The sequence below is a fragment of the Lampris incognitus genome, chromosome 1, assembly GCF_029633865.1.
Source record: "Lampris incognitus isolate fLamInc1 chromosome 1, fLamInc1.hap2, whole genome shotgun sequence".
Lineage (NCBI taxonomy): Eukaryota > Metazoa > Chordata > Actinopteri > Lampriformes > Lampridae > Lampris > Lampris incognitus.
In genome coordinates, this window is record NC_079211.1 from 121,356,752 (window position 1) to 121,380,189 (window position 23,438).

Below are 23,438 nucleotides of genomic sequence, written 5' to 3' on the forward strand. Positions count from 1 at the left end.
AACAAGGAATGCATAATGCCTGGCATCAACACTATATCAATTGAGTTATAAATGCAACCTAGTGTAAATATCACACTGTAAAATTGGAATAGGTTTATAACTGATAATACAAAAGCCTCTTTTTAATTATAGGCCAGTAGGTCAGCAACAGAATACATGCTCTGAACTTAAGTTCTCACAATAAAAAAAAAAATAATCACGAGTCCAATTTGTGATTTAAGTCCATCATCGTTGCGCTCTTAAAACTTTTTAAATTTCCAAATTAATCAAAATAAACTCTGCTTGCCTCTAGTGTCTAAACACCATAATCACGCGTTCACGTCAGGCTGGTAAATGACCAGTGTACTGTAACTTTGTGGTGCAAGTATAAAACGCTATAGCAAGTCATAACTTGCCAGAACAGAAAAGGGTGTTGCCCCCTCGTACTGTTGAGCCTTTTTGAGCGTCGTGTATGAATGACACCAGTGCTCTAAACAAGTAGCCTTGCAGTAGCCTCTCAGGCTAGTAGCTTTTCCATTTGCAAACCAACAAATCCCACTGATCTAAACTGATGATGACAATCAAGTGAGCCGGCCAGGTCACACGGGACAGCTGAAGTCAGTTTTGCAGATACAATATGATACCGACAGCTGCAGGACATTCTCGCACGCCTGTTAGCTTACGAGGGTTAGCATTAGCTAACACTGGCTAGCTCGCAGAGCAGGAAAGTGCGCTATAAAAGGTTGTCTTTTTAATTTAGATGTTTGTATACCTCCCCAAATGCCGAGCTTGAGTTGAGAGCTGTCAAGGTTGACAACGTAGTCGCCTAAAAACCTATTGAGGACATCTACAACCACACTTTCGAAGACCATGTTGCCGATTCTTTCACCTCTCTGTCTACATGTTTACATTTGGTGAACTAATGACAGCCGCTTCGGTTTCCTGAAATAACCACGTCCAACATCATGACGTCAGCTTTGGTGGGCGGTCCCTGAAGGTGACACTATATTCTCATCTACTCACTCACGTCCCTCGATATTAGATTTTTTTAATTCTTTTTTTTTAACAACACAGTAATATTACAATACAAATAACAGTACAGGGAGTGTCGGGGAAAATAAATAAAATAAACTAATCACAAAAACAAGCAGAAATAAAATTGTACAATGTAAAAAGATACATAATACAGAGAGAAAAAATAAATACAACTTAAAAAAGTTAATAAGAAATATTTCAAACTAACTTAAATCATCAAGCAATGTTGTCCACAACGTTTCTCAAGAGATGAGATGTCTTTAAAGCTTTTTTTTTAAATACTGTACAGACAGATCCCTGGAATGTTTTAAGTTCAAGATAAAACGAGTCTTTGTTAGGAAGAAATTGAAGAAATCTGGCCTTGTGAACACGATGTTTGCCCAAAAGACACAGCAATTTTATTAAGTTATCAACTTCATTGTTGTTCTTCTTCATTCAAAAATAAGACGATACTTTCTGTAATGTGGACCAAGACTGAGTCTCCCAGATTATTAAGAAAATTTGAGCCCAAGAGTTACCTGAATGAGTACAAACACAAAACAAATTAGAAAATTACTACTACTACTACTACTACTACTTTCGACTGCTCCCGTTAGGGGTCGCCACAGCGGATCATCCGTTTCCATCTCTTCCTGTCCTCTGCATCTTCCTCTGTCACACCAGCCACCTGCATGTCCTCCCTCACTACATCCATAAACCTCTTTGGCCGTCCTCTTTTCCTCTTCGCTGGAAGCTCCATATTCAGCATCCTTCTCCCAATATACCCAGCGTCTCTCCTCCACACATGTCCAAGCCATCTCACTCTTGCCTCTCTTGCTTTGTCTCCAACCGTCCTACTTGAGCTGTCCCTCTAATATACTCGTTCCTAATCCTGTCCCTCTTCGTCATTCCCAATGAAGATGCCTCTTCAACTCTGCCACCTCCAGCTCCACCTCCTGTCTTTTCGACAATGCCACTGTCTCCAAACCATATAACATAGCTGGTCTCACAACCATCTTGTAAAATTTCCCTTTAACTCTTGTTGGTATGAAAAATGAGAAATGAGAAAATGATTAAACATCCTATTTGTCTATATTAGGGTAGATGGTGGCACTTTGGTTTGTTACTTCAGTTTTTTGTTGTTGTTTGTTTGTTTGTTTGTTTGTTTTTTAGAATCCACTGAGCTGACTACGTTCAGTGTAGCGCATGGGAAAATGTGACTGTGTTTAAAATGGGAAAATAATTTCCAAGGCCTGAAGGAACCCTTTTATCTACATCGCCTCCAAAAGGGACATAAGCAACAGTTAGTTTGCAAAACTCGGGGAAAAAATACAATTTTTGCTCATGTCCCTTTATCCGTCTCTTACCACCCTCACAGTGTTTTGCTCAAAGCACAGTGAAACAGATGGACAGATGGCCTTTGCAAATATTTTATACAAACACAAGAGTATTTTCTTTAGTAACTGGTTTGATAGAAATCTTTTATTGGTAAGACAGCAGCTGAACTCTCAAGGTTATCTCATGACATATGTATGCCAAGTTTCTTGTACATTTTAATTTTCCTGTAACACCCAAATAATTTGCTGTATGAATGGCAGCTATCCCCAGTGGTTCAATTTCCTTATTGCAAGGTACTCAATTAGTACATCCAAATGAAACAACGTGTGGAAGGAATTGCTTCACTGAAGCCATAAAAAACAATAAGGCTTTCCATACTCTTTTGCATAGGGAGTCAACCACTTCTCCATATGTTGTAGCTTACTGGTCCCAGTTTGATCAGAATATTCCATGGGAAAAAAGTTGGACATTATCTCATAGATATCTTCTCATAAACAAACTAAAGGAAGTTTCCTTTAACATGATTCACAGGTGTTATCCAGTTAAGCAATGTCTTTCTAAATATGTGAGAGATATAGCTCGTTTTGTTCTCTCCATCCAGAAACAATGTCACATATCTTTTGATACTGCCGGTATACGAAAAAAAAACCATGGCAAGACATACCAATATTCATTAGAGAGAAGCTATTGGACAACTTTGAGTTATTTTATAAATATATTTTGCTTGGTTTTTATACTCAGGATAAGAATTTGGAAAAAAGTGCTTTTGTGATTAACCTCATTCTCTTTCTGGCAAAATTTCACATTCATTGATGCAAGTTTTCTAAAAGGACTCCTCTTTACTGTATTTTCACCAAGGACTTGGAACATTACTACTACTACTACTACTACTACTACTACTTCTGCTACTACTACTACTACTGTAGCGGTCTCAGAAAGTGAGACACTTTTTTTGTTTTGGTTTTTATTTTATGTTCTGTTAAAAAAATACTGATTATTTTAGTTCACAAATCGAGTCCAAAGAATCAGACAAACAACTGACCCAAAACAATGGTATTATATCGACACTAGTCAAAATCTGTCAGATCACGCCTCCAGATGCCTAAAGGTGACCGAGTTGATTCGCTCAAACTGGCTCATTGGACCCAAGTTCACATGGGAAAGGGAGATGATCACACCAAAAGTAACTCCAGAACTTCTGATGGGCGACCCTGAAGTCAAATCGACACAAGTACTACAAACTGAAGTAGTAGGAGAGGACCATTTCTTGGAGAGATTTGAACGGTTCTCAAAATGGCACACAGCACTGAATGTTGTTGTCCGGATCCAGCATCTAGCAAAAAGAGACAAAACAGCAGAGCCCATAAATGTGGAAGACAGAAGAAACGCCAGTCTTGTGCTTGTGAAATTAGCACAAAGGGTTGCCTTCAAAGAAGAAATACGGGCACTGAGACATGGCAAACTACCACACAGCCATCAATGGCACCAGATTGATCCAATATTGAAAGATGGTGTTCTCAGGGTGGGAGGGCGTTTAAAGAATGCTTCCTTACCCCTCAACTTGAAGCACCCAGTAATCCTGCCACGGGATGGTGTAGTCACATGTCTGATCCTAGAGCACTACCATGGCAAAACTCAGCACCAAGGCAGAGGACAAACATTAAATGAACTAAGAGCAAATGGTTATTGGATTGTTGGTGGGAGCAAAGCTGTGGCAAACCACATTAAACAATGTGTTACATGCAGGAAAGTTCGCAGGCCGACAGAAGAGCAAAAAATGGCAAATCTACCCACTGACCGTGTCGATCCTTCACCACCATTCACTTACTGTGGAATGGATTGTTTTGGACTGTTTCACACAAAGCAAGGTCGTAAAGAGCATAAGAGATATGGTCTCATACTCACCTGTCTATCCTCAAGGGCAATTCACATAGAAATGTTGGAGGATCTAACAGCTGATGCTTTCCTGAATGCCTTGCGGTGTTTTATAGCCATCCGTGGAGCTGTAAGACAAATCAGATCAGATCAAGGAACAAATTTTGTTGGGGCAAAGAATGAACTAACAAAGGCGTTAAAGGAAGTGGACAAAGACAGACTGGCTGCTTACCTGGCTGAAAATCAGTGTGACTTTACTATGAACATACCTGATGCCAGTCACATGGGAGGTGTTTGGGAACGGCAGATTAGGACAGTAAGGAGCGTGCTGAGATCGGTCCTCTCAGAGAGTGCTGGAAGATTAGACGATGCTTCTTTGAGAACATTATTCTATGATGCCATGTCAGTTGTAAATGGCCGCCCACTCACCACTGACAGTATCAATGACCCCCAAAAGCCTAGAGCCACTTACCCCAAATCATCTAGTTACCATGAAGGCCTCGGTCCCGCTGCCTCCATCAGGAAAGTTTGTGGCGGAAGATCTGTATGCCAGAAAAAGGTGGCGCAGAGTACAATACTTAACAGAGCAATTCTGGAGCAGATGGAGGGAGGAATACTCAGACAACGCTGGCAATCACCAAGATGAAATGTGAAGATTGGAGTTGTTGTCATTGTCAAAAATGAGCTCTCCCGCAATGAGTGGAAACTAGGAAGAGTGCTTGATGTTTGCAAAGATGACGACGGACTGGTGAGAAAAGCCACCATACGAATAGGAAATAGAAAGCTAGGGAAAGAAGGTCAACACCTCATTAATCCATCCATTCTTGAACGTCCTATACATAAGTTGGTGGTACTTGTAGAAAACAGCCAAGTCTAGTTCCAATTGAACTAGACTCTAAACACTTCATACACTTTACACAACCGCACAATAGTACCTGTGTCTCCAATTAAGTAAGCAGAAAGGTGTTGAGTTCATATAGTGTGGTTTAACAAGAGTTGAACAAGAGTTGTTATAAACAGCAAGTTGGTTCTGGAAATTACTAAATTTAGTTAATAGTGGCATCATAAATCAGTAATTTGGTGGGAGTGTAGCAGTCTCAGAAAGTGAGACACTTTTTTTTGTTGTGATTTTTATTTTATGTTCTGTTAAAGAATATACATGATTGTTTTAGTTTAAGTCTTTTCGAACGTGATGACAATAATATTGATTAAAAAAGTATAGGTCACATGATTTCACAGTGAGTTCAGAGTTCATCTACACAACACATTATGGTTAATTTTGGGTCAAGGAAACAAGAGGGACCCACATTCTACACATGTCTAAGGCACACGTTTTCACGGTATCGACTGAGAAAGAAAATAAACGGTCAAAGACATCTGTATGAAGCATGGCCTTTATTGAACTTGTGTAGCCACAACTACTACTACTACTTTTGGCTGCTCCCGTTAGGGGTCGCCACAGCAGATCATCCGTTTCCATTTCTTCCTGTCCTCTGCATCTTCCTCTGTCACACCAGCCTTCCCTCACCACATCCATAAACCTCCTCTTTGGCCTTCCTCTTTTCCTCTTCCCTGACAGCTCCATATTCAGCATCCTTCTCCCAATATACCCAGCATCCCTCCTCCACACATGTCCAAGCCATCTCAATCGTGCCTGTCTTGCTTTGTCTCCAAACCGTCCAACCTGAGCTGTCCCTCTAATATAATTGTTCCTAATCCTGTCCTTCTTCGTCACTCCCAATGAAAATCTTAGCATCTTCAACTCTACCACCTCCAGCTCCACCTCCTGTCTTTTCGTCAGTGCCACTGTCTCACAGCCATTTTGTAAACCTTCCCTTTAACTCTTGCTGGTACCCTTCTGTCACAAATCCCTCCTGACACTCTTCTCCACCCACTCCACCCTGCCTGCACTCTCTTCTTCACCTCTCTCCTGCACTCCCCGTTACTTTGGACAGTTGACCCCAAGTATTTAAACTCATATACCTTCGTCACCTCCACTCCTTGCATCCTGACCATTCCACTGTCCTCCCTCTCATTCACACATAGGTATTCTGTATTCTGTTTTGCTCCTACTGACTTTCATTCCTCTTCTCTCCAGTGCATACCTCCACCTCTCCAGGCTCTCCTCAACCTGCACCCTACTCTCGCTGCAGATCACAAACATCATAGTCCACGGAGACTCCTGCCTGATGTCGTCCATCAACCTGTCCATCACCATTGCAAACAAGAAAGGGCTCAGAGCCGATCCTTGATGTAATCCCACCTCCACCTTGAACCCATCCGTCATTCCAACCGCACACCTCACCGTTGTCACACTTCCCTCATACATATCCTGGACTTGGAACTTGAAACATTACATGGACACAAAAAAAATTAAGTTAAAATAAGAAGGCTGTAAAAACAGTGACTTTATTTAATACTTTTTGTTATGGGAACAGGATTGATTGCCTTGCTGAGTATATTACGGTTATATTTATTTTCTTTAAATATTTTATTGTATCTATTTTTCACCCCCTGGCATTTATGTTCTTGATTGTTCTTATAATGTTTGTAAGTTCAGAAATGTCTCTATTAGAATAAAATAAAATAAAAAAGATTGCATTTGCACAGGGATTTTCATTTGTTATGTTATAGTTATGTTATAGTCCCGAATAGTTATGAACGAATTAAACTGCGTATCTGTTTACATTCAAACACAAGCATCTTCATTAATTGTTATGAAAAACAAATTAGTCTAATCACAACCTCATTTTGTTCATAAAACATAACCCTATCAATTCATAAATGACTTTTTCTATCATGTCCATGTCAACAATTGCTCATGAAAAATTATATTGTTTGGGAATTGAAAGAATAATAAATAAATGGAGATTTTCTCACGAATGAACACAACCACAGCAGAAGAAGGTTGACATTTTCCTTCCCCAGAGGCTATCTTCATCTTCTTCTTTCAGTTTATTCCCTGTTTCCCAGGGGTCACCACAGTGGATTTGATATTTCCATTGGTATCCTGTGAGGGCACAGCACCGATGGCGGTCTTGTCAATCCGCATAATGATTTGGCAACATTTTACATCAGATGCCTTTCCTGACACAACCACCAACCCTATGGACGGGGGCACAGGTAAAGCACTGGATAAACTCATGAAAACGTATGAGGTCTCTCTAAATGGTGCAGTGTGCATCTGGAAATGCAAAGAGATGTAAATGACATGGTTTACTTTTAAAAAATATATATATTCACACAGTTTACTCAAGGCCTACAACATAATGCCACACTCTTTATACACCAGTATGTAGGTAACCAAAATGCTTTGAATATATTTTGCATGTATTCAACAAATAGCAGTTTGAATTAGAAAAAAAGGGTGCATGTGTAACAATGAAATATCTGTCATTTGATTAACAGATTTCAGAGCTCAGTGTAGATAACTACAGTGCATTTGCATGGTTCTTTCCAGGAACAAGGCCATTTCACATGAATTACTCGCATACATGCCCGCATGCTGCAAATGCCTGACAGTGTTTTTCCGACGCAGTAAGAAGAGTGTGTCAGGTGGATAGGGTACTGAGAGATTTGGGTAATTATTCTGAAGAAATTAGCTCACAAACTGTAACTACTGGTTATAGAATATTGTCAAATCCTTGGTGCAAAATTTGGGCATTATAACCAAAACTGGAATACTAGGCTTTCACACAGTAGTTGCAATATGTACATTTGTGTTGTGCATACTTTTCCATTTTTCTTTTTTTGTCACTCTCGAGGTTCCACTCACAGATGCAATACCTAAGCCAGAGTCCCTCACTTCAGTGGTAAATGTCTAAATTTGTCCATAGTTTTATCACAAACCTACTATACCACAAGATTACTTGCTGCCTTATGATGGTATGGCGGGAATTTGGAGGTCAAGTTGATAAAATGGTGACAAATACTTCAGAAGGGGAATAAATGAGACAATGGTTTAGTGATTACTCCAATTACTGCCCCTGAGCCAGGTCTCTCCATCACCTTTAGCCTGAGCTCCAACACTAACAGATTCTCCTGAGTCAGGTCTGTGAAGTAGATGAAGTAGAAGTCCTCGTTAAACACAGGGCTCCGACAGTCCCTGATGGTGGCACTTTCCTGCCACTGCAGTTTCCCCGGTGTCAGGCAGAGACTCAGCCCACAGATCAGAGGTTGCGGGTTGACATTGTCTCTTATGTCCTTCACAGATATGACCCGGACTCTGAGGTTGGACAGGGTTGAAGCTGTGGAAAAGGATGTGGTGTGCTCAGCCGAAAGATGGACTTTACCACAGCCTGACAAGGGGATGATGTGCTCACGCTGATGTCGCTCCTGACAGCGGAGAACATCCATAGGAAAGATAATGGGTGGGCTAAGGGTGAATGAACTGTCCTCAGAGCTAGATAAGTAATTTCTCCTCTCCCTCCTCCTCCTCCTCTTTTTCTCTCTGGCATTGTTTTGCAAAGAACTGGATGCTTTCCCTTCAGCAGGACCACTGTTGTCTGATAAGATGGAGAGGGAAATATTACTATTGTAAGGACAACTGAGAGGGCAGGAGTAATTGGAGAAAAATGTTTCACTCTCAGTTTTTCCTGTCACTGACAGGATCTTACCTGAGGGGAGCCCAGATAAAGTGGTGGTGGTCTTGGTCAGGTTTTTCTCATATGATAATTTAGTTGCAGTTGCAGGAAGACTTCTATGAAGCAAGTAACTGGGACAGTATGAGTGAAACAGAGATTCTCTCCGCTGAGTATTGGGGCTTTCATACATCCCTGCCAGACGATATCCTTCTGCAGAGAATGGCTTCATTTTAGTTTTCAAGGCCACTAACTTTATATGTCAGTTGTGTGAGGGAGCATGGCTCCTGTGTATATGGTTTGGACTGTACAAGTAAGCAGGAGTCCTTAAAGTGTCCAAAACAGGACTCGTCCTGCAGAGGCATGGGGGCAAAAACAAAAAACAAAAAACAAAAACAAAAAGTCTGGGATTTTGTCTGGGGTGAGGATGTTTTTATGACGATGTTTTGAAAAGCTGGCTTAAGCAGAAGGGCAGAGACCCTCCTCCTTTTTCTCCAAATCAGGACTCGGCTCTAGCTCAACGCTCTCAATGCCTTCTCTTATCTTCCCCAGGAGTCACATTGTTGTTTCTCAACGAGATCACCCCTGTGGTTAGCAGTCACCTCAAGGTCAGGACAAAATCCCTATTGATAAAATATGCATATGAATAAATATTCCATCTTCAAATGGGCAAAATAAATGGTATACGAAAATGAATATTTTGATCAACCAAGATCAACAAATCACAAAAGAGCCCCAATTCAGTCAGAGCATAACTGGTCCTGACACATATCGAAAAAGAAATCAGGAATTTCATGTATGTTTCTCAATCCTAGAATGGCTGTAATATTTACCCCAAATCATGAAAGGACAGGACAGGAATTTTTCACCCACCTGGTGGGTACCGCTCACAGAGGTACACAGCACCTCTGGAATAAGCTGTCTTTCCATGTGATGGATGACCGTTGACGTGTTTTTAAAGGTTGGTGTCAGCTGGTGCGTCAGTGGTCCACCACTCCCGTCTGTAAACCAGAGAAAAGGCTACACACATCTCACACATACTGATGGGCTACACACACACACACACACACACACACACACACACACACACACACACACACACACACACACATACACACACAAAACCTGTCTAGAAGCTGTTTGGGTGGCATTCATAATCACTGATGTGCTTGATGTTGTGTATATCGATGGTCCTGCTGGATTTTCACTTATGGGCTTTGTGAAGGGAACCAGTAGCGACAGAGTCCTGAACTTTTAAATTGTATTCTTGAATAAATACTGAACGTTGGGGTATTGTCTACTATCTAGCACAGTGGCCCAGTGGTTAGCGTTGTTGCCTCACAGCAAGAAGGTCCTGGGTTCAAACCTTGGGGTTGTCCAACCTTTGGGGGGGGGGGTCCTCCCAGGTTGTCCTCTGTGTGGAGTTTGCATGTTCTCCCTGTGTCTGCGGTGGGTTTTCTCCGGGTGCTTCGGTTTCCCCCACCATCAAAAGAAACATGCATGTTAGGGTTTATACTCCTGTCTCTGCCCCTGACCAAGGTAATGGGAAAAGAACTGGAGTTGGTCCCCGGGCGCAGCATGAAGGCTGCAGCCCACCGCTCCTAGCCACACAGATCACAGCTAGGATGGGTTAGTTTGCAGTCACTGAATTTCCCCAAGGGGATTAATAAAGGAAACTTAATCTTCTGCCAGCGTGCCTGAACTTTGTCACAAGCTTTCTAGTCCTACAGTATGTATCTTGATGCCCCATCCACCCTCCACATACAGCCAACTGCCCTGTACTGGCAAGCTGTTTCCTATCTCAGCAGTTTCTCAGCTCAAATGTGGTTGAGTTTAGCGAAACCCCAGAGGAAGATGCAAAATCTCAGGTGTAAAATCAAGACATAGCTATGGTAGCAGATCGCCTTGTGAATGATGAGCTCATCTGTGTTGCTTTCAGTGAACCAGGGGCGATTCTAGGATCAGAGCTTTAGGGGTGCTGAGCACCCAGAGTGCTGGCCGGTCAGGCAAGATAAATTTGGGGGGGTGGGTGGATCAAACCATTTTCGAAGCATGGGGGGGTGCTGTATTTTTGTTGTTAAAATATTACATTTAAACCATATACTGGATATGTTTTTGACATTTCTTCAGCTTATTAAACATGGACATACAGCAAAAATAAAAAATAAAAAATCTCTTCAATTTTAGGGGTGCTGGGGTTCAATTTAGGGGTGCTGCAGCACCCCCAAATATGGGCTAGAAACGCCTATGCAGTGAACCATATACTTTTCCAAAGTAACATATGGGCAAACTGTTCACTCAAGTTTTGGGGAGTTATGTAACAGTTTCCTATTATTGAATTGTCAACCATCTGAAAAGATGCAGGGAGGAAGCCAATCTTGCATCAAATATTTCGGTTTTATAATATGGAGATTTTAAATGTTATATTTTTACCTTTTTTCCAGAGAGATTTAGTGTGTGTATGTGCGTGTGTGTATGCATGCACTCTTGTGTGTGTGTGCACATGCATGCGTGTGTGTGTGTGTATGTGTGTGTGTGTATAGCCCATCAGTATGTGTGAGATTTAGTCAATTAAACCGGGTCTTGATAACACTCACATTCAATATCAAAAGAGTACTGTTTAATATGGTGGGTAGGATAAATACATTTCTTAACAGTGGTCATGCAGATAATGTATGACACAAGGAGGCCATCAGTTAACAAAGATGTCTTTTTCCAAGGACCACCACCCAATTTACATTTCAGTCGTCTATGCCCTAACGTTTAGGCAACTGCTGGTCTAGCTGCAATTTCATGTTACATAAGGTAAAGAAAGAAAACATTTAGTGTAACATACTGATGTGTTTTGTAGAACACCAATACAAATAATAATAGTAATAATAATAATCATAATTTTATTTTATTTATATAGCACCTTTCTAAAACAATGTTACGAAGTACTTCACAATAAATAAATAAATAAATAAATAAATAATAATAAAAAAAACATAAAACCAGACAAGGCAGGAATAAGAGTAAGATCAAATAAGAGTAAAAATAAAAGCAGTAAAAATAAAAACAAATATCGAACATTTGTAAAAGCTTTCATAAAAAGAAAAGTTTTGAGACGAGGTTTATAAGAAGCTAGAGACTTGTTTTGTCTTAGCTCAGCAGGAAGAGTGTTCCATAGTGTGGGGGCTCTAACAGCAAAAGCCCGGTCACCTTTGTAACCAACCGAGTCCTGGGAAGAACTAGCAGGGCTCCATCTGCAGACCTTAATGGTCGAGGGGGGACATACCAAGTCAATAAATCACAAATGTATAAAGGAGCAATACCATTTAAAGCCTTAAAAGTGAGCAGTGAAATTTTAAAAACGGTTCGAAATATAAGACGGAGCCAGTGTAGGGGGGCAAGCACAGGAGTGATATGGTCATGCCTCCTTCCTTGTCCCAGTAATGAGCCGAGCAGCAGCATTTTGTACCAGCTGCAGACGGTGGAGTGAGCCCTTGCTGATACCAGAATAAAGTGCATTACAGTAGTCGAGTTGAGAAAAGATAAAAGCATGTACAACTTTTTGCAAATCGGCAATTGATAAAAATGACCTAATTTTGGAGATTGGCTTGAGTTGGAAAAGGCATGACTGAACAACACGTTTAATTTGATTGTCAAAACTGAGGTTAGCATCAAATATTACCCCATGATTCCTAGCATCCTGTTTAAGACTACCTGACAGACCACCAAGATTAGTAGCAAACGGACTGATGGAATTTTCGGGACCGAACAGAATAACCTCAGACTTATCATCATTAAATTTAAGAACATTTTTGGACATCCAGGATTTCATGTCGGTGAGGCAAGCTGTAAGAATTAATAGGGCGCTAGGATCAGAGGGATTTAGTGGCATGTATAACTGAGTGTCGTCAGCATAAAAATAGTAGAGCACATCGTGATTTTGAATGACCTGGCCAAGGGGCAGCATGTATATAGAGAAGAGAAGGGGGCCAATACAGATAAAGCAAAAGAGAACAGCCATCGCATCTTTTAATATGATTTCACAAGTCATTCAACCAAAGCCAAGAAAAATACTTTGGACAAGAAATAAAAGTGGCCTTTCAAACATCTGTTATTTGACATCTGTAGGTGGGGCTGTAATGACATCAGCCATCAGTATAAGCTGTATTAAGATAGATGACCTCTGGTTGAAAGAGTGTTCAAAAAAAGAGCAGCACCCTGAATCCACCGGTACCCCCACCACTTCATATACACATTGACCTTTACACAGCAGGCGGTCCATAACAGGTAGTGGGTGTGCATGCATACACAACCACTAAATGCATACACATCCACTACATGCATACACATCCACATACCCTGATATATCCTGGACAACTCTGAGTCTGAATTGGGACTCATCTAGATCAAATTAGCTGAAGCCCCTCTTAAGGTAGCTATATGATGGCGGATAAGGTATGAACAATGATAATTCTCTATTGTTTTGTCCCATCGTCCCTCTCCAGCCTTGATGAAAGTAATACGTTCCACTGCTAAAACTCTCATGATCTTGCCCAAGTATTATTTTTCCAGCAAAACATTATTTTAAGTTTGACCCCTCTCGATGTGCACGTGTATTTGATATTAACATGAACGTCTTGGCTGAAGACAGCTCTCTTTGTATTTAATTTCCGATTGCTTACTGGTCAAAAATATAACATTTATCAAAATGAAGGAACAAGGATTACAAATGAACCTGAGATAATCAGATTACATTACTGAGTCAAAGTATTAAAGTGGATTACATTACAGCTTATCCATCCATCCATCCATTATCTTAACTGCTTATCCTGCTCAGGGTCACAGGGATGCTGGAGCCTATTCCAGCAGTCATTAGGCGGCAGGCGGGGAGACACCCGGGACAGACTGCCAGGCCATCACAGAGCCCACACACACACACACACACACACACACACACACACACACACACACACACACACACACACACACACACACACACACACACACACACACACACACACACACACACACACACTCATTCCTAAGGACAATTTAGTATGGCTAATTCACCTGATTTACATGTCTTTGGACTGTGGGAGGAAACCGGAGCCCCCGGAGGAAACCCACGCAGACATGGGGAGAACATGCAAACTCCATGCAGAGGACAACCTGGGATGACCCACCAAGGTTGGACTACCCCGGGGCTCGAACCCAGGACCTTCTTGCTATGAGGTGACCACGCTAACCACTGTGTCACCATGCCGCACATAACAGCTTACTCTTTTTAAAATGTATTCAGTGACTTTCCAACCTTATTCTCAGTTATAACACTGTAACTGTATTGTTATAATCAATGAGTTTATTTTTCTATTTTGACTCCCAAGAAGTGAATGGATATTTTTGCCTGTTTTTCTCCACAAGAAGGTCAAAGCACAGCATCAGTCACAGAGCAACGTCACAGGAGCTGCCTTGCTCAAGGACAGTTTTGCAGGGCAGACACATGGGGTCATGGGGATTATAACCTGGGCCCTCCGATCACAGACCAGTCTGTCTGAACACTAGTCACCTTGCTGAGCACCTGGAAGACAGTGGAAAATGCAGGAGCAGTACTGTGTGTTACCGCTGAGGGCATTCCCCCTCAAGCTTGCACTACACAAGTGAGACCACAAGAGAGAAGCACTAGCACAGATTTACCATAAGACAACCTTAAACTTTCCCTCAGTCACAGTGAGGACGCTGATGGGATATAGCCTATTTATAAAGAGGTTTTAATATCAAATATGTTTGTAATAATACAGAGTTGCTCTTTTTGAACGAGTGTCCATATAGGCAAACACACTCAAAGGTAGACCCATTCTGAGGGTAGTGGTCCTTTGTTTCATGGAATTGAACCACAAGCGTGCCTGTATGTATGTATGTGTGTGCGTGCATGCGTATCTGTGTTTGTGTGTGTGTGTGTGTGTGTGTGTGTGTGTGTGTGTGTGTGTGTGTGTGTGTGTGTGTGTGTGTGTGTGTGTGTGTGTGTGTGTGTGTGTGTGTGTGTGAGAGAGAGAGAGAGGGGGGGGGGGGGAGGAGGAGTATGAATATGATGAATGAATACGTAGAGGGAGACAGGAGCCCCTGGAGTTTTTAGGGGTCGAGTGGCTTTTTGTGGGAATGAAGATACTCTTTATTACAGCTATAAAAACCCAGAGTGCTCTCTATAATGGAGAGATAAATGATTGGAAGTCAGAGGAGGACCTTGCCTTTAACTACTGTCACAGTTGCAATTAAAGCTAACGAGAGAAGTGCATTGTTGCCAAATGTTCAACCATTCTGTAGTGAGTTAGCGTTAAAACCTTTTCATTTTCAAAATAAGCTCTCTCACTTTGCTGAATTTCTGGACTCCTTTGTGGGCTAATCCTGCAAAGTGTTTGAAGACCATTAAGCTATAAATACACTGTTTTTAATAAAAGTTTCAGAAGGATTTCAGGGCTCTCTTTAAACTTGTCCAAGACTGGGTCTGATCCCTTAAGGCCTAGAATAGGTCTAAAATGAGGACTGGGAAAACACAGGTTTGCTAGTTTGATGTCTCTTGATAGAGACCGTGCTGTGAGGTTAGTGCCCTGCTATTTCAACTCTTTCATTCATAGGCCAACAATGCAAAACACAATTCTCTTTCTTTTCTATTTCTCTGTCTCTCAACTTTCAAACACTAAGGAAGGAGAAAATGACTTGTACCGATTGGCTAGACAGAGGGACTGAGCTGGGAAGGATGTGCAGCAGGCTAGAATGAAGGATAGAGATGGAAATGTGCTGACAAGCGAGGAAAGTGTATTGAGAAGGTGGAAGGAGTACTTTGAGGGGTTGATGAAGGAAGAAAAGGAGAGAGAGAGAGAGAAGGCTGGATGATGTGGGTTCGCTTCCTCAGTTCGTTCGAAAGGCACGAACTGAGGAAGCCTCTTGGATGAGAGGCGAAACGTCTTCACGGATATATATCAGTCCAGTTGCACTTGATTCAACTCCTTTGGATAACCCTGACCTGGATGAATGAGAACATTCACAGGCATGTTTCTGGGGACCAGTGAACGGAGATCATACGAGGCAGTCAGTGGTTGTGACCTCGTTGTGACTGTCATTTCCTGAAAGGATTTCACCGTCACCCACCGTCAAGCTGGCTGTTGGTTTCTTCATTGAGAGTGTGTCATCTGCAACTCTCCATGTGCCTTTGTCATCCCTCTTTTTCATGAGCCACCTGTTTAAATCTTTTTTTGTTGTTGTTGTTGTTTTTTTTTTTGAATACCTAAAAGAAAATGGTCAACAGTGAAGAATGGCAAAGAATGTGATCAAACAATTGAACAACCAAACAATGCTAACTGTGCCTCATCAACTTTTTAGTCAGGGTTTAGACCCTGTTTGGGGTCAGAAGAAGATTAAAATACACTTCTACATGAATCTTTTTAAAAAATAACACTAATAACTACTATTTTGTGTCCCTGAAGCTTTCCCGAGCCCCACCGATGTAAGGCTGGCTGAACAGATGCTGGTATAAAGCGAACAGTAAAGACTAAGATTAACATTAAGTTTCCTTTGTTAATCTCCTTGGGGAAATTCAGTTTCTGCAAATTAACCCATCCTAGCTGTGATCTGTGTAGCAAAGAGCAGTGGGCTGCCACCTTCATGCAGCACCCGGGGACCAACTCCAGGTCTTCTTTCCATTGCCTTGGTCAGGGGCACAGACAGGAGTATATACCCTAACATGCATGTCTTTTTGATGGTGGGGGAAACCGGACCACCTGGAGAAAACCCACCACAGACACGGGGAGAACATGCAAACTCCACACAGAGGACGACCTGGGATGACCCCCACAAGGTTGGACAACCCCGAGGTTCGAATCCAGAACCCATCACCACTGCCCAGAAGATTATCGGATGCCCACTCCCCTCCCTGGAAGACCTACAGTTCCTGCTGCCTCAAAAAAGCCCATAGCATCCTCAAGGACCCATCCCACCCAGGACACCATCTGTTTGAACTGCTGCGCTCAGGCAGACGTTACAGGACAATAACAGCTCGGACAAACAGACTAAAGAACAGCTTCTATCCCCGAGCCATAACCGCAATAAATGCTGCCAAGTCTTGATTCCTGACTTTTTGTGCAATATGCTGGTCTCCCGTAGAATGTAGAAATGAATGTGTGTGTGTGTGTTTTATGTTTTTAATTCTTTTTGCACTGATCTTTGCACTGATAAGAACTGCACTTTAAATTTTGTTGTACTTGTACAATGACAAATAAAGTTCTATTCTATTCCATTCTAACCACTGGGCCACCGTACCACCCAAGACACACAAAGACACACATGACATGACCAGAAACATAACGACAAAACAGCACAGACTCACCAAAAGGAAAATAAACGAATAAATAAATGAGAAAATAATAAAACAGCTAAAGTGAGGGAGGCTGGACCACCTACCCACTGTATAGAAAAACATAGTATGGTAATTCAGCGATGGCTGGAAAGTTGAGTTTCTGGATATATTTCAGGAAAGGGTCCCACATTTGATAAGATGTCGCAGTCTTTTCAACTTTGGCAGGATTGAAAATATCTTTAATCCATGAGGTGTGAGATGGAGGGGAGGGAGCTGCTTTCCATCTCATTAGAAGTTCATCTCCATAGTGGAAAGCTGCAATGTGGAAGGGACAACTCCAGATAGTGCTTGACTGATTTCCCCAGTATCTCTGAAAAGGTTTCAAAGATTTCAACTCAGTTAGGTTTGTGAGGAAGAGGAAGAGGAAGAGCAGAAGATGTGCGTGAGGTTTGTGGGTGCTTGGTTGTGTCTGTCAGATCATGTATCATTGACATCTTTATAGATTTTGGATAGCCTGCTTTAATTGTGAAATGGATACAATGTCCATCCATCCATCCATTATCCGAACCGCTTATCCTGCTCTCAGGGTCGCGGGGATGCTGGAGCCTATCCCAGCAGTCATTGGGCGGCGGGCGGGGAATGGATACAATGTAAGATTTAAAATTGAATCGGATAAAATAATTTTTGTTCCTGAATAATATTGGAAAAGTTGGTCTAATTCAAATGATTAGCACCTGCCATGCATGATGAGAGCTTGACAGTGATGACATAAGTTATTGATGGATATAATAAAGGACCATGATGTGTTGTTAGATCGCTAACTACAGTGCTGCCATGCATGTGGTGTCATTAGCTAACGTGTAGCTTATGTTACAAAAAAGTCGGGCATAAATTGGTCTAATTTTTTTAACCTCACATATTACTTTACAGTTCTTCTCAAATGTTCAAACGTAAATTCCTGCAACATTGTCCGCATTTTCAATTCTCACCTCACACTTTAAGCATTTTGTGCAATGCCACACTTTACCTGCAAACAGTGATGTGTAGTCAGGGGAGGCAGGGTAGGCAGTGCCTCGCCCAGACTAATAAGAGGGGGAAAAAAAGAAATATCATGATAGTTAAAAAAACAAAAAAACAAACCCCATTTATTTATTTATTTTGTAACTTTAATTTGTTAAGATTGTTGTAAAAATAGTAATAATAATAAAAATCATGTAAAACTTGTTGTGCTATCATTAAAAGGCATGCCCTATTCAGGATGGCTTGCTCCCAAAGCTAGCATTCATGAATGCAGGCTGCTGAGGCAAAGTCTGCTTGTGCCTCTCTCTGGCACAAATAAATATAGTTCACTGCCTACCTAGCCATGGACCTCACTGCACGTTACTGCCTGCAAAAACCCCAAAACATCAAAATTGCTTCAAAACTAAATACATTTTCAACGAGTACAACAACGGTACCAAATGGAAATACATCTATCATTGCATACAGACAGGCAATATGCTAAGTATCAGCATCAATATAACGTGGTCAACCCTGAACGCATCTTCTTTACATTATTTACCATCACCATATTATTGAAATAGGTCTATAGACTGTTGCGTCTAGTGTTGTCGTCCTTAAAGGCTGTTAAACACACTAAAATAATCTACAAAAATGTTTATTAGGCGTCCGGGTAGCGTAGTGGTCTATTCCATTGCCTTCCAACATGGGGATCACTGGTTCGAATTCCTGTGTTACCTCTGGCTTGGTTGGGCGTCCCTACATTGACCGTGTCTGCGGGTAGGAAGCCCGATGTGGGTATGTGTCTTGGTTGCTGCACTAGCGCCTCTCCTGGTCGGTCGGGGTGCCTGTTCAGGGTGAGGGGGAACAGGGGGATAGCATAATCCTCCCATGTGCTACATCTCCCCGGCGACACTCCTCACTGTCAGGTGACAAGAAGCGGCTGGCGACTCCACATGTATCGGAGGAGACATGTGGTAGTCTGCAGCCCTCCCCGGATTGGCAGAGGGGGTGGATCAGTGACTAGGACAGCTCGGAAGAGTGGAGTAATTGGCCGGATACAGTTGGGGAGAAAAAGGGGGAAAAAGGTTTATTACAGTTATCCAAACTACTGTAAAAGGAAATACTAAAAAGTTACTGTAAAAGTTGATGCAGCTACTCGCTGGTCAATCCAGGGTCTCCTCTGTCTGGCCACAACATTTTATCCACCTCAGGGGGTCAGTGTGTTTTGCATGTATGTAACTATTCATGCAATAAACACATGTAGTACAGTACATGCATGTGTGAACAATAAAAATCAGCTGACAACAATATCATCCATTTTTATCGGCAAGACTTAGTTGAATGATTTTAGTCGTTTACAATTAGTAGAAATATCGCTAAATGTTTATTGTGCTGTCTTCAAGGTTTTAAACGTGAAAAGTTAAATGTGATTGTTGATCTCAACCTGACTTGAATGGCTAACTCAGTTTAAATGATCTTGGGCAGGCCTACAGGTCCTGACGGAAAAGGTCTGATCACCTTTTGGTTTTTAGGTCCAGGCTTTGGACTGGGCAAAGAATCCGCTTTATCAGGCCAAACCTTTACTATGAGGTTTTTCTGTAACACTGCCAATTGTTATGTTTTGACATCGTGATGGGATTTGTGCAAGTCCATGTGCAAACTCTGAGCAGTGGGAATGTCGGTGTCACACTTTTCTTCCCTCCATCGCACTTAAATCTCTATTGCTAAGGTCATAAATAAGCCTATATACGCTCTCATTCTATCAATGAGCACTTAACCCCCATGTAAAAGTTCAAGAAGTTTTTGATCAACAAAACTTTTTTTCTCACCCCTGGACATTGTTCTTCCAAGACAAAGTGAGATCAGGGGGATTAAAAGGAGAAATGGTGGGAAGTTAGCCAGAATGGCTGAACCACTGACCTGCTTTGAATCCATGATAAAGTGCAATAATGGCTAATAAGGTAGAACAATTTGGCCAATTAAAAATGGATGGCAGGCTGGAGATGATATGAGCTGTGTCAGAAGACCTTATGCAGAGGACAGAGCAGAGACAATTCACTTTGGCCAGTGGGGCCAACAGAGTTTGACCCCAGAACACTGAATCACCGCCTGGAAGGAAGGGGGGACAGAGAGAAAGGAGAGGAGAGAGAGAGGGGGGGGGAGAGAGAGAGAGAGAGAGAGAGAGAGAGAGAGAGAGAGAGAGAGAGAGAGAGAGAGAGAGAGAGAGAGAGAGAGAGAGAGAGAGAGAGAGAGAGAGAGAGAGAGAGAGAGGGAGAGGGGACATAGAGACTCAGCAATGGGAGGAAACGTTCCAAGGAAGGACTGAAGGGAGATGAAACAATTTGTTGGGGGGGGGGGGGTGAAAACAAAGACGAGTAAAAGAGAGTGAGAAAAGTGGCAAGGGAGAGAAAGAGTCTGTTCCCGTGTGTGGGATGGAAGATCAATTTAGCAAGACTTAGTGAGGGAGACAAACTGACTGACAGTTGCAAAGACTTAGTGAAAGAGACAAACTGACTGACAGTTGTGAGATACAGAGAATTAAAGAAAGAAATATATATATAGAGAGAGACAGAGAGTAAGAGGAATAGGGAGAGGGAACGTAAGAGAATTATAGTATTGTGCAGTGGTCTGTGTTTGACCTGTCATTACAGTGCTCTTTTACAACAGCTTCTCCCTGTCTCCAGGCCTGATGCCAATATGCTAATATGCCTCGGGTAACTGTTTCATTGGCTGATGCTGACGCCTGCCGACACGTGCCAGCTAACTGTCTCCTCATCCCACTGCTAAAGACCTGCTGCCGTGAATATAGTGAGATGGCCATTACCAAGATAGGAACAGATGTAGCCGTATGCCCGCTGCCCAACTAGCAGTGAATCACATATACTGCTACAATAAGTTATCACATGTACTGCAACTCTACTCGAGCACAGTTACTGCATTGCAGTAAGTTGTAACATGTATGTATGCTAACTGTAGCAGGTGTAACGGAAAATGTCACACAGTTCCTGTGATTTGATTAAGGCAGAAGTTGGTTTACTTATTGATAACACAGAGAATGAATTTATGTACAAACATGGTCATAAATGGTGATTCAAGTCACAACTCAAGTAAAGTCAAGTCAAAAATCAAATCATTAGGTCACAAGTCAAGTCAAGTCAAGTCACAAGTCAAATCACAAGTCAAGTCAAGTCACATGTCAAGTCAAGTCAAGCTCTAAACCACGTTTGCAGTCTCAGAGTGATTTACATTCATTCAGTGAAAAACCGTTTTCAGTTAATCGCCTGTAAAAAGTAACCTGGAAGTGGCAGTACGTTGTCTATCCCACATTGAGAAATTTCTTTATCAGTGGAATACAGTAGGTACATAAGTGAACTGTGAATATATACTCATCATGGCACTATGAAATGAGCCAGCTGTTAGATATTATCAAGCGTACTGTAAAAAATATTAACATTTAAAAATTTCTTCAGTTCATTGATAAAAAACGAAGTTGTTACTTTGACCCTGTTATGTGAAGTGGTTTTGTCTTAGCTCCTCAACTAGTGTGCTGATTTGTTGTTTCACTGGTGTTGGCGGGCAGGTGTTTGAATTAGGCCTTTGGGTTTTTTAGGTCATTTGCACAAACTATTAACTAAACCTCCTCTTTCATATTTCTTTCTCATCATATCAATGTGTGTTTTTTGTTACTCTACTTTATGCATTGTCACTATGCAAATTAACTGAAACATGACTGAAGCCAGCTGTTTGTTTTAATAGGAGTGCTGTAATGTGCTTTAAAATCAAGGGGTCTTCCTTGTTGCATCAAAAGAAACGCTCAGGGACCACAGCATATTTAAGATGTTGCAAAAATTAATTTCAGGGTCCCCCCCTGCATGCTTAAAATACATGTTGAAATTGAACACATTTGAATGATAGTACCTGGAGTGAGGGTACACATTGTACTCTTAATTTCTTTTTTATATCGCTCTTTTTTCATTTGTCATCACTCTCTCTATCTGTCTTCCTCTCAAGGTCCTCAGGTTCAGATTCCTTGCAGACTGCATTAAGAGGTCAAGGGTCCCATGTAATCTGTGACAGATCTGCAGCGGGAGGAAACCTCTTAAGAATATTAGAATTTCATTAGTTCTGTAAAAGGATGGCACACGCTGTAGCCTTGTATTGCTCTCTGCATTCTGTGTCTCCCCTTTCTTCCATGCGCTCTTTTTTGTCATTAACTTTCTTTCTCTCCGTCTTTTATCTTTCTCAGAAAAGAGCTCTATTATTTTCTGTTGCTAACCCTCTCCTCTAGTATGTCCCATTTTTTCTCTTTTGTTGTCACATGGTGTAAAGCAGTGATAAACAATGCTTTCATTAATTCCCCCATAGAGAAGGTTTGCCTTATATCCTCCACCCACCACATTTGGGCTCTGTGAATTGTGGGAGCATGTGATGCATTGTAACTTTTAATTATGGGGGCATTATGAAGATAATTTAACTGTTATCTGCTAATGTTGCTAAATTTTTACAGTAAAGAGTTGATAAAATGTAGCCTTATGCCTACATTGATTGTTCATAGTAGAGAGACTGATAATTCTAATTGTCATTTAAAATGTATGACATAACTAGGAATCTATCAACTCAATCTGAGTTTATACAAATTAGAACAATTTTGTGTCTTCTGATGTTACCAATATAGGGAAATAAAGTGTCTTGAACAAAGATTAATATTTCAAAGAGTACTTACGAGCATCTGTGTGTGTGTGTGTGTGTGTGTGTGTGTGTGTGTGTGTGTGTGTGTGTGTGTGTGTGTGTGTGTGTGTGGGTGTGGGTGTGTGTGTGTGTGCAGGCGTGAGTGTGTGTGCATGTATGTGCACATGCATGTTTGTGAGTTTCTTTGAATGTGTCCATCTGTGCACGTGCATCTCTTTGAGTGTGTGTGTGTGTGTGTGTGTGTGTGTGTGTGTGTGTGTGTGTGTGTGTGTGTGTGTGTGTGTGTGTGTGTGCTGGTGTGTTGGGTGGGTGTGAACGATAAAGAACATTAATGAATTAAGCTGCTCATTATGATGGCCTACTCTTTGTTGGTCATTAAGAAAAACGCATGTAGAATTTGCCACCCTGGCCCCAATGAAGTGTGGGTAATTATCACTAATGTATCATCGTCTATTCAAGACTGTAACGTTTCACTTCTGAGGGTCGACAGTAAAACGCCCTCTGACCTAGATGTTTTATTCATCCATAAGAGTCCCATTACTCATTTTAAACTCAAATTATTCATGTTAAACAGTCTTCCCCGGAAGATCTTTCAAAAGTTCTTTCATATTCATGTCCCT

At 41.5% G+C, this 23,438-nt stretch overlaps 2 protein-coding genes across 2 annotated transcripts in view; both read right to left on the reverse strand.

Annotated features, from left to right (window-relative positions):
* Positions 1-857, reverse strand: part of vps13a (vacuolar protein sorting 13 homolog A) — a 92,960-nt gene extending 92,103 nt beyond the window's left edge. Inside the window, exon 1 of the mRNA XM_056301733.1 lies at positions 752-857. Within this exon, the coding sequence (XP_056157708.1) occupies positions 752-851 (100 nt within the window). The 5' untranslated portion in view covers positions 852-857. The remainder of the gene's footprint in view (positions 1-751) is intronic.
* A 7,282-nt stretch (positions 858-8,139) lies between these two features.
* LOC130111986 (C2 calcium-dependent domain-containing protein 4C) lies at positions 8,140-9,347 on the reverse strand. Its single transcript, XM_056279299.1, is given in 3 exon segments — positions 8,140-8,711; positions 8,823-9,035; positions 9,266-9,347. Coding segments are annotated over 3 exon segments (867 nt in total).
* Positions 9,348-23,438: the final 14,091 nt, after the last annotated feature.